Genomic DNA, 11,139 nt, shown 5'->3' on the forward strand with positions numbered 1-11,139 from the left:
AAAAACCTACAAGTTAAAAAACAATTTTATTTACTAATTAGGGGTCATTTTTAGATCGTAATCTTTAATTAAAAAAAATGGTCAAGCGTTTTAACATGTTTTGCCTGCAAAATTTGAAAAACAAGCTAAAATTCGACAAAATAGGTCAAAAAAATGTTATTTTTGCTTTTTTATTCAGTGTTTCAGCACATTTTTTGAGATAAATACAAAAAAAAAACATTTGTTTTAAAATTGATCAATATTTAGTTTAAAAAGCCTAAAAATCCCAAAATTGAATCAAAATTGATATTATTTATCTTTTTTGCTCGATTTTTTGAACCAGAGGTTCATTTATTATGCAAAATCTTGTTCAAAAATAAACCGAGAAACTACAAAATTTGTACTAAAATTTAAATTTTTAAATTAAATTACATTTCTCGAACGTTTCAGCACTTTTTTGAAAAAAAAAATTGTGTTAAAAACTTGTTAAAAATACATACATATCCCGAAAATAATGTAATTTTTGCATATTTTTTAAGCTTTTTTTTCTGCTAGAAACACAATTATTTTACAAAATTTGAAAAATAGGCCAAAAATTTTACAAAAAAGTTGTTATTTTTTGCCTTTTTTGAGTGTTTAAGCAGGTTTTTAAGAAGAAAATATTTTTTTGAAACATCTCGTTTAAAAAGGTGAAAAAATTGCAAATTAAATTGAAATTGATATGTTTTAGCTTGTTTTGCTCGACTTTTGGTTTTTGAACCAGTCTCATTTATATTTTGCAAATTTTTGTCCAAAAAATACCAAAAAATTGATATTAATGTTTTTTTTATGAATTTTACTTGATTTACCTGGTTTTTGGGCACAATTAAGACAAAAATAAGCCCGAAAACTACTAAATTTTGTACTAAAATCTCAGGTTTTTCGCAAAATTTCATTTAAACAAATAAAAATAAACAACAAATTAAGTCAAAAATTATATTATTATTGCATTTCTCGAGCGTTTTTCCACGTTTTTCAGAAAGAAACGCAATTATTTTGCTAAATTTTGTTGACAACAAGCCGAAAAATCACAAAATTACAACGCGAACGGTGTTATTTTTGCATTTTTTAGCACGTTTTTCTGCTAGAAACCCAATTATCTTGCAAAATTTGAAAATCAAGCCGAAATTCAACAAAATAGGTCAAAAAGGGTGTTATTTTTGCTTTTTATCAGTGTTTAGCATGTTTTTAAGATAATTACAAAAAATGTTTAAAAACTTAGTTTGCAAAATTTTGTTTACAGAGGCCTAAAATTTACAAAAAGAACTGATTTTGATGTTATTTCACTCGATTTAACTAAATTTTGAAGTTTAAATCGAGAAACCATAAAATTTGGTCGAAAATGCTTATAACATAGTTTGTGTACTAAAAACATCTAATTTTTTTCCGAGATTTTGCTAAAACAAACCAAAAAAAAAAACAACAAAATAAATCGGAAATTATGTAATTTCCACATTTCTCGAGTCATATTTCTCAACTAAAAACGCAATTATTTCGCAAAATTTTACAAAAAACCAGCCGAAAAACCACCGAATTGGTTCAAAAATAATGTCATTTTTACTTTTTTGAGAGTATAAGCAGATTTTTTGAAAGATTTTGAGTCAAAAATTCAAGTCCCAATCTTGTTTTTCAACTCAAATCTGATGAATTTGATTTTATAATTTTTGCAACACTCGAAAACTAAAAAAAAAATTTTTCGTAGAATAATTAGTTTATGCAAAAAATGCTTGGTTTTATACTTTTTATTCACTAAGTATGTAATTGGAAAACTAGGATTTCGAGAGAAATTGAAGTTTGTCTTGCTGGATCGTAGAAAAAATCATATGTATGACACGGGAAAAAAGTGTCTTTTTCTCTCTTCTAACACAAATAACTATTAAATAGTGTGTGTTATTTGTTATTTTTAAATCATTTAATTGATTTAGGCCGCCCAATGTTTCGAGAAAGTGTTGAAAGCCCAGCCTGGAAACTACGAAACAATGAAAATCCTTGGTTCACTCTACGCCAACTCGTCCTCACAATCAAAACGTGACATTGCTAAAAATCATTTAAAAAAAGTAACAGAACAATTTCCTGACGACATTGAAGCCTGGATTGAATTAGCCCAAATTTTGGAACAATCCGACCTTCAAGGCTCACTAAATGCGTACGGAACAGCAATTCAAATCCTAAATAAGGACGTGCAAGCCGATATACCGACCGAGATTTTGAATAATGTAGGTGCTCTACATTACCGACTGAATAATTTAGAAGAAGCGAAGAAAAATCTCGAAGAGGCTTTGACACGAGCTAAAACAGAAGCGGAACATGATCCACAGTATTATAATTCGATTTCGGTGACGATTACCTACAATTTGGCTAGATTAAACGAAGCTTTGTGTTTATTTGACAAATCTGAGAAATTATACAAAGATATTTTGAAAGAGCATCCGAATTATGTCGATTGTTATTTGAGATTGGGGTGCATGGCACGTGATAAAGGTCACATTTATGAGGCTTCTGATTGGTTCAAGGAAGCCTTAAGGTTCAATACCGAACATCCTGATGCGTGGTCACTGCTGGGAAACCTTCATTTGGCCAAGGCCGAGTGGGGCCCTGGGCAGAAGAAGTACGAGAGGATTTTAAAGGTGTGACATTTTTTCTATTTAAAATCATCTATTTTTTATTAAGAATTTATAAAAGTGTTTTTTTTTCACTGATGTGGCAAATGTTCGGACATTGCCCCACCATACAAATTATGCGCATCAAAATGCATTAAGTAAGACGGTTTTTTTTAAATTTACTTCATTATTAAGAAAAAAAACTATGAGACAAAAAAATCTATTAGCAACACTGAAATGTTGGCAATCCTTCTAATTTTTTTTGGTGACTTTATCTCTTATAATAAAAAGTTAGTACACTAATTTTACTATTTTTGTATCTTTTTGGGCATTTTTCACATTTTTTAACGGGAAACTTGTTTATTTCACCAAAAAATGAAAAAAAACACCAAATTTGTTTTTGTACAAGATTTTACTACAACAATTTTCCTATTTTGAAGTACATTTTTCAGTTAGAAACAATTATTTCGTAAAATTTTGTTTAAAAGGAGCCAAAAATTCAACAAAACGGGTCAATACATGTGTTACTTTTTTTTTCGAGTGTTTAAGCAAGTTTTTGAGATTTTGAAATGAAGTTAGGAAATGAAATCAAAATTGATATTATTTTTTGAGTTCGTCGCTCGACTTGCTTTTTTTCGAACCAGAGGCTCATTTATTTTCGAAAATCTTGTTCAAACACGCCTAAGAATCACAAAAAGAATCGATTTTGGTGTTATTTTGTTTGTTTCACTCAGTTTAACTTGTGTTTGGACAAAATTAAGAAAATTTTGTCGAAACTTTTTTTAAACACGTTTTTGTAATAAAAAAATTTCGTTTAAACAAATAAAAATAAACCAGAAATTAAATCAAAAATTGCACTTTTCGAGCGTTTCACTACGTTTATCAGTTAGAAACGCAAAATTTTGTTAAAAACAAGTCGAAAAATCACAGAATTACACCGAAAGTGATGTCATTTTTGTGTTTCTCAACCGTCTTAGCATGTTTTTCTGCTAGAAACACAATTATTTTGCAAAATTTGAAAAAACAAGCCAAAATTCAACAAAACGGGTCAAAAAGGGTGTTATTTTTGCCTTTTTCAGTGTTTAAGGATGTTTTTATTAAAAATTCAAAGAAAATTGTTTAAAAAGGCTACAAAATTACTAAATTAATTTGAAATTGATATTATTTTTTTGCTTGTTTTGCTCAACTTAATTTTTGAACTAGAGACTTATTTCTTTTACATGACTAAATTTTGAACAAAGTTTAAGTCAAAAATAAATCGAAAAACCATAAAATTTGGTCTAAATGCTTTTAACTATGTTTTTGTACACAAATCCTAAGTTTTTTGCGAGACTTTGCTAAAACAAACTAAAAAAAATTAACAAATTAAATTGGAAATTATATAATTTTTACATTTGTCGAACCTTTTAGCATATTTTTCAGCTAGAAACGCAATTATAAATGGGCCAAAAATAGTGTTATTTTTGTTTTTTTTTGAGAGTTTAGGCACGTTTTTGAGATAAAAAAAACAACAAATTTTTAATCAGGCTAATAAAATTAGAAAATGAAATCGAAATTTATATTATTTTTTCAGTTCTTTGCTCGACTTGCTCTTTTTTATTTACAAAAAGAATTGATTTTGGTATTATTTTATTTGTTTCACTCAATTTAACTGGTTTTTGGACCAAGTTAATAAAATTTGGTCGAAACTTTTTTTAAACACGTTTTTGTATTAAAATCGTAGATTTTTTGCGAGATTTCGTTTAAACAAATAAAAATAAACGACAAATTAAGTCAAATATTATATTATTATGGCATTTCTCTACGTTTTTCAGTTAGAAACGCAATTATTTCGCAAAATTTTGTTAAAAACATGCCGAAAAATCACAAAATTACACCGAAAATGTTGTAATTTTTGCATTTCTCAAGCGTTTTAACACGTTTTCTTTGCACAATTTGAAAAACAAGCCAAAATTCAACAAAATAGGTTAAAAAGAGTTATTTTTTTCATTGATATGGCAAATGTTTCGACATTGCCCCACCATATGAATTATTCGCATCAAAATGCATTAAGTGAAGTCGTTTTTTTTTTTAAATTTTGGTGAAAAACCTATATCTTCATACGATATTTACATTCATTCAAGAAAAAAAAACTATGGAACTTGCAATTTTGCAGAATCCGGCCACTTCGCAGGATTCTTATTCCCTGATTGCCTTGGGGAACGTTTGGTTGCAAACTCTCCACCAACCAACGAAGGACAAAGAACGTGAAAAGCGCCACCAGGAGCGAGCCTTATCAATGTTCAAACAAGTCTTAAAAATTGACCCGAAAAACATCTGGGCTGCAAATGGAATCGGGGCTGTTTTAGCCCACAAGGGGGCTGTCAATGAAGCACGTGACATTTTCGCCCAAGTCAGAGAGGCAACGGCTGATTTTTGCGACGTTTGGTTGAATATTGCGCATGTTTATGTTGAACAAAAGCAATTTGTTAGTGCCATACAAATGGTAGTTGAAAAAAAAAAAACTCAAATTTGTTTTTGTAATTCTTGTAATTTTAGTATGAGAATTGTTTGAGGAAATTTTTCAAGTATAATAATGTCGAAGTGCTTCAATATTTAGCTAGGGCCTATTACAAGGCTTCTAAACTAAAAGAGGCCAAAATGGTGTTGCTGAAAGCTCGTCGAGTGGCCCCACACGATACAGTTCTACTCTACAACATCGCATTAGTGTTGCAAAGATTAGCCACCTATATTTTGAAAGATGAAAAATCGACTTTGCAAACTGTGCTTCAAGCGGTGCACGAACTTGGTTTATCTCTAAAGTGAGATTTTTTGTTTTTTTTTTTTTCATTTAATTAAAAAAAAAATTGTAGATATTTCACTTACTTGGCCGAATTTGGGGATAAAATGCGCTACGATGTGACATTAGCTGCAATGGAGGCTCGTCAATGCAAAGATTTACTTTCCCAAGCTCAATACCACGTGGCTAGGGCACGCCGTGTCGACGAAGAGGAACGTCAACTCCGAAGAAAACAAGAAGATGAAAGAACCGCCTTCAAAATGCGTCAACTCGAAGAACAGAAGAAAGTTGAAGAGGAAATGCGCTTAACCAAAGAACAACTCCTCCAAAAACGTCAAGAATACAAAGAGAAGACCAAAAACGCCCTCTTATTTATGGAAATCCCCAATGAGAAATCCAAAGGTAAAGGTAAAGGTCGCAAAGATCAATATATTAGCGATTCTGGGAGCGACCGTGAGAATCAAGAAGAGAAAGAAAGAGGTCGAAAAAGACAACGTAGTAAAGATCGAAGAAGAAAAGGTGGACGAAAACGAAGAGAAAAATCCGAATCGGGAAGTGATAGACCGAAAACGAAACGTAGTCGAAAGAAATTGAAAGAACCAAGAGGTAGACAAAAAGATGAAGGACTTAGTGCGAAACAAAAGAGTCGAATTGTGTCAAAAGCGACGATTTCGACAAGTGAAGATGATAGTGATGATGGGAAATTGAAGATTGCGAGTGGGGATGAAAGCGAGGGGCGTGGTGGTCGTAAGAGGAAGATTTCTTCAGGATCGGAATCAAGATCAAGATCACGATCAAGAAGTGAATCTCGTTCAAGATCACGCTCGAGTTCTAGTTCTAGAAGTAGGAGTGTGTCGAGATCTAAATCACGCTCAGTTTCGAGATCTAGATCCAGGAGTCGGTCTAAATCTGGATCTAGATCACGATCACCGTCGAGATCTAAATCTAGATCTAGATCTAGATCGCGAAGTGGTTCCAGAAGGTCCAGATCGGTTTCTAGAAGTAGGAGTAGGTCTGGAACTCCGGAAAAACACTCAGGGAGTGAAAAAGGTTCCAGGGCGTCTTCACCAGCCGGAAGTGAGTAGGTTAAGGCAGTGTTATAGTAGAACATAGTAACATTAATTATGAACAAATAAATAAAAACGTTTATTAAAAGTTTTACTGTATCTACATCAACCGGATATTGGTTATAATCGATTAATACACAAGGAAATTGGGTTTATAAATATACAAAAGTTGTCGTTTTAATTCGGGAACGACAGTCGAGTTTTTACTTGTATTTTACACCGGGTGACTTAAAATGAGACAAAAAAATCTATTGTAATTATAATAAATTCAAGTTGTTTTTTTTTACTGGCAAATTTTTGGTCATTGCCCCACCATATGAATTATTTGCATCAAAATGCATTAAGTGAAGTCGGTTTTTTTGCAGTTTTGGGTGCCTATGTCTTAATACGAAATTTTCTTCATTCTTAAGAAAAAAACTGAGACAAAAAAATCTATTGGTAACACTGAAATGTTGATAATCCTTCCAATTTGTTGGTGAAAACTTTTTTGGTGATTTTTTGAAAATGAAAAAATTATAAATCTGGTTATAATAAAAAAATAATACATTGATTTTACTATATTTGCAGCTTTTTGAGCATTTTCCACGTTTTCAACCAGAAACTTGATTATTTCGCAAAATTTTCTTTAAAAAATTGAAAAAGAACTCCAAATTGGCTAAAGCAGGCTAAAAAATTACAAAATTAAATCGGAATTGATGTTTTTTTTTAAGTTTTTTGCTCAACTTTCTTCTTTTTAGAACCAGAGGCTTATTTATTTTCAAAAAAATTTGGCCAAACACGCCTAAAAATCACAAAAAGAATTGATTTTGGTGTTATTTTGTTTGTTTTACTCAATTTAACTGGTTTTTGAGCAAAATTGAGTTGAGAAACCACCAAATTTGATCGAAACTGCTTTTAAACACGTTTTTGTACTAAAATTTCAGGTTTTTTGCAACAGAAAAATAGTCAAAAATTGTATTATTATTGCATTTCTCGAGCGTTTCACCACGTTTTTCAGAAACGCAATTATTTCGCAGAATTTTGTTGAAAACATGCCAAAAAAATCACAAAAGTACACCGAAAATGATGTTATTTATGCATTTTTAAAGCGTTTTAGCACGTTTTTCTGCTAGAAACACAATTATTTTGCAAAATTTGAAAAACAAGCCAAAATTCAACAAAATATGTCAAAAAGGGTGTTATTTATGTCTTTTTCGAGTGTTTAAGCACGTTTTTGACACTCTAAAATTCACAAAATGAACTGATTTTGATGTTATTTTACTTGATTTAACTAAATTTACAAAGTTTAAGTCAAAAGTAAGTCAAGAAACCATAAAAATGCTTTTAACTACGTTTTTGTACTAAAATCTCAAGTTTTTTGCGAGATTTTGATAAAAGAACCCAAAAAAAACAACAAATTAAATTGGGAATTAGATAATTTTTACATTTCTCGAACCTTTTAGCATATTTTTCAGCTAGAAACGCAATTATTTCGCAAAATTTTGCTAAGAACAAGCCAAAAATTCAACAAAATTGGCCAAAAATAGTGTTATTTTTGTCTTTTTCGAGAGTTTAAGCACGTTTTTGGGATAAAAAAAAACAACAAATTAAAAAAATTCGAAATAAAATCGATTTTATATTATTTTTTTCAGTTCTTTGCTCGACTTGCTTTTTTTTATTTTTCAAAATCTTGTGCAAACACGCCCAAAATTCACAAAAAGAATTGATTGTGGTGTTATTTTCCTCAATTTAACTAAATTTTGTACAAAATTTATGTCAAAAATAAGTCGAAAAACCATAAAAATTGGTCGATGCTTTTAACCAAGTTTTTGTACTAAAAAACATCTCATTTTATGGCGAGATTCTGTTAAAACAAACCAAAAATTCAACAAAATAAATAGGAAAATATTTAATTTTTACTTTACTCGAGCCTTTTAGCATATTTTTCAACTAGAAAAGCAATTATTTTAGTAAAAACAAGCCGAAATTCTTTTTTTAAGAGTTTAAACAAATTTTCACCTTTTTTGCAAGATTTTGAGGCAAAAATTTAGTCCCAATCTTGTTTTTCGACTCAAATCTGGTGAATTTGATTTTTTTGAGCTGACAAAACTCGAGGATAAAAATCACAATTATTATATGCGGGCGACCCTGAATTTTTTTTGTCAGGTTGCTAGTTATAAAAAAATACCAACGTTAACTTTGTGAAACACAAAACGTCACCCGGTGCAAAAAATCGATTTATTACCTTAGTGCCTTGCAAAAAGTAATAAAAGTGCAGTTAAGGCCTTATTTATGCACTAGTCGTTTGAGTATTGAGAACGTCATGGCTGCCATAAAAAGAAGTAAAAGTCGTGTTTGTACTGTGACTTAGGGGAAAAGTATCGTTGCTGTTTAATGTCCCAAAAGCTGAAAGAATTTCAGTGGCACGTTCGGGGCTGTCTGAAATCATGTGTTCTCTCAACTGACATTCAGAGCTGAAAAACGCACTTTTCAGGCCAAATATTACAACAGAAACCATGGAACCAAACGTTTTTCAAACGCCTAAACTATACAGGCTGCGCCAGAACTCACGCCCCAAAGAAAAATATAAAAATTTCAAAGTATGAGAGTATAATTTTTCAAGTTTTGTACCTTTACTAAATTATTACATTATTAGTATCATTAAATAGACATAAACAAAGTGTCAAATGTCAAAAATTTTTGACAGATTAATTTTTTTTTCATGTTCCTGGTGTCTTATTTTACTAGAAAATTTTCTCTGGGCGCAAATTTTGACACACTCTATTTTTTGAAAAAAAAACCGCTTGGTCCATAGTTTTTGTTCACCCTGTATAGTTACCGATTATTTGCATTATTGAGTTGTGTTGTATGATTTGAAGATATACTTCTTGATGCTACTGGTGTTTGTTTGATAGCATAGATGTAGACACCAGTCATTGATAAAGTATACGATAGAAAATATAAGGCATGAAACTGGAATAAATTAATAATATACAGGGTGTTCCGTTTTTATTGTTACAAATTTAAACAGGTGATAGGATATTCAATTCTAAGACAAAAGTTTCCTATCATCATGTATCGAAAAATGCCTGGTAAGGGAGCTACACCCCCTGGAAGGGGGTTAATATGTTTTTCATAATATTTCAGAAACCATTTAAGATAAAATTGCAAAATTTGGTACAGATGATAACCTTTATACACCTAAACGAATTCAAACATCAAATGTCAAAATTTTTAATCAGGGGCGTACGAAACTGGGGGAGTTTAAGGTAAAAAAATACCCTATTTATTTTGGCTTTAGTTTCTCGGTACTTTCAGCAACAAAATCTTAAGTTCGATAGTTTATCACAGAAAAGTCTCTCTTGTGTCGATACGACTTATTGTTTTTGAATAAAATTAATTTAAAATGTATGTTACACACCAATACAACATTCAAATAAATCAGAATTTACAGAATAATAAAAGCAAGAAATTCATATTTTTTAATCAACCTCAACTAATTAACATTACATTACAGTAACAATAATAACATTAATTAAATGAATTTGCCTAATTCTAAAGGAGTTGTTCAAAGTGACCACCATTTTGGTCAATGCATAACTAAAGAAACTAAAGCCAAAATAGATAGGGTATTTTTACCGTAAACCCCACCAGTTTTGGACGCCCCTGATTAAAAATTTCGTCATTTGATGTTTGAATTCGTTTAGGTGTATAAAGGTTATTATCTGTACCAAATTTTGTAATTTTATCTTAAATGATTTCTGAAATACTAGCAAAAACCTATTAGCCCCCTTCCAGGGGGTGTAGCTCCCGTACCAAGCATTTTTCGATACATGTTTATAGGAAACTTTTGTCTTAGAATTGAATATCCTATCACCTGTTTAAATTTGTAACAATAAAAACGGTACACCCTGTATAATAAATAATTAAAAAAAACTCACCTTATAATTGAAAAGCAAAATTCCTACAATTAGTGTATAAAAATTCCCCGAGAGTAGGGATAAATGTAAGGCTGTTGTTCCCATATTTATCAAAAACACCGATGAAAAAGTGCAAAACATGAATTGACATGCCGAAAACGAAGACAATAACGCACTAGAACTTTTCCACGTTGATGTTATCAACGTTTGTTTTTCCAAAATTACCCTAAAACCACTTGATTTATTTGCATTCATTTGGATAAACACCCAAAAACTAACATTTGGATGCCACTAAGGATACTCCCAAACAACCCCAACAGACCCAAATACTCAACAATGTCGGTATTTTTCACCGACAATTCTTGCAGTACTGTCACAATCGCAAACAAAACAGCCCCACATAGGCACAACATGTCCCCCACTAACTGGTTCTTACCTGAAATTCAAAATACAATTTAATATTTGACAAATTTATCATTTTTTTGTTATTATTAATTTAGTCTGTTGGGAGGAAAATTTTGTATGCAACTCTGGAATAAAAGTCGGTTTGAATGAAAATGCCCTCGGCTCTCTTCGGTCGCCTCTGGAAAAATTGTACAAATAATTCCAATTACAAAAAAATTCGCCGAAATTGTATTTTTAGATTAATTCCTATAATTTCTAATTAATTCCTGTAATTCCAAATTAATTCAACATAATTTTCAAAAGAATAAATTATGTATATCCGATAATTCCAAAAAAAATCCAAAATAATTCTAGAAAAAATTAGTAATTTA

The 11,139-nt window shown here is 30.7% G+C and overlaps 2 protein-coding genes across 2 annotated transcripts in view; one reads left to right on the plus strand and one right to left on the minus strand.

The window, feature by feature from the left end:
• The window catches only part of LOC123007777 (RNA polymerase-associated protein CTR9 homolog), a 16,932-nt gene extending 10,257 nt beyond the window's left edge, over positions 1–6,675 (plus strand). Inside the window, exons 6-9 of the mRNA XM_044403215.1 lie at positions 1,944–2,645; positions 4,774–5,103; positions 5,157–5,419; positions 5,471–6,675. Of these exons, the coding sequence (XP_044259150.1) occupies positions 1,944–2,645; positions 4,774–5,103; positions 5,157–5,419; positions 5,471–6,482 (2,307 nt within the window). The 3' untranslated portion in view covers positions 6,483–6,675. The remainder of the gene's footprint in view (positions 1–1,943; positions 2,646–4,773; positions 5,104–5,156; positions 5,420–5,470) is intronic.
• Positions 6,676–8,056: 1,381 nt separating this feature from the next.
• LOC123007544 (solute carrier family 35 member F2-like) overlaps positions 8,057–11,139 on the minus strand; it is a 9,114-nt gene continuing 6,031 nt past the window's right edge. Inside the window, exons 4-7 of the mRNA XM_044402908.1 lie at positions 10,643–10,799; positions 10,385–10,589; positions 9,283–9,416; positions 8,057–8,917 (exon numbers count right to left, since the gene is read on the minus strand). Of these exons, the coding sequence (XP_044258843.1) occupies positions 8,734–8,917; positions 9,283–9,416; positions 10,385–10,589; positions 10,643–10,799 (680 nt within the window). The 3' untranslated portion in view covers positions 8,057–8,733. The remainder of the gene's footprint in view (positions 8,918–9,282; positions 9,417–10,384; positions 10,590–10,642; positions 10,800–11,139) is intronic.

This window comes from Tribolium madens, unplaced genomic scaffold (assembly GCF_015345945.1).
Source record: "Tribolium madens isolate multiple individuals breed KSU strain unplaced genomic scaffold, Tmad_KSU_1.1 Scaffold_3;HRSCAF=73;Tcas5.2_LG2, whole genome shotgun sequence".
Taxonomy (NCBI): domain Eukaryota; kingdom Metazoa; phylum Arthropoda; class Insecta; order Coleoptera; family Tenebrionidae; genus Tribolium; species Tribolium madens.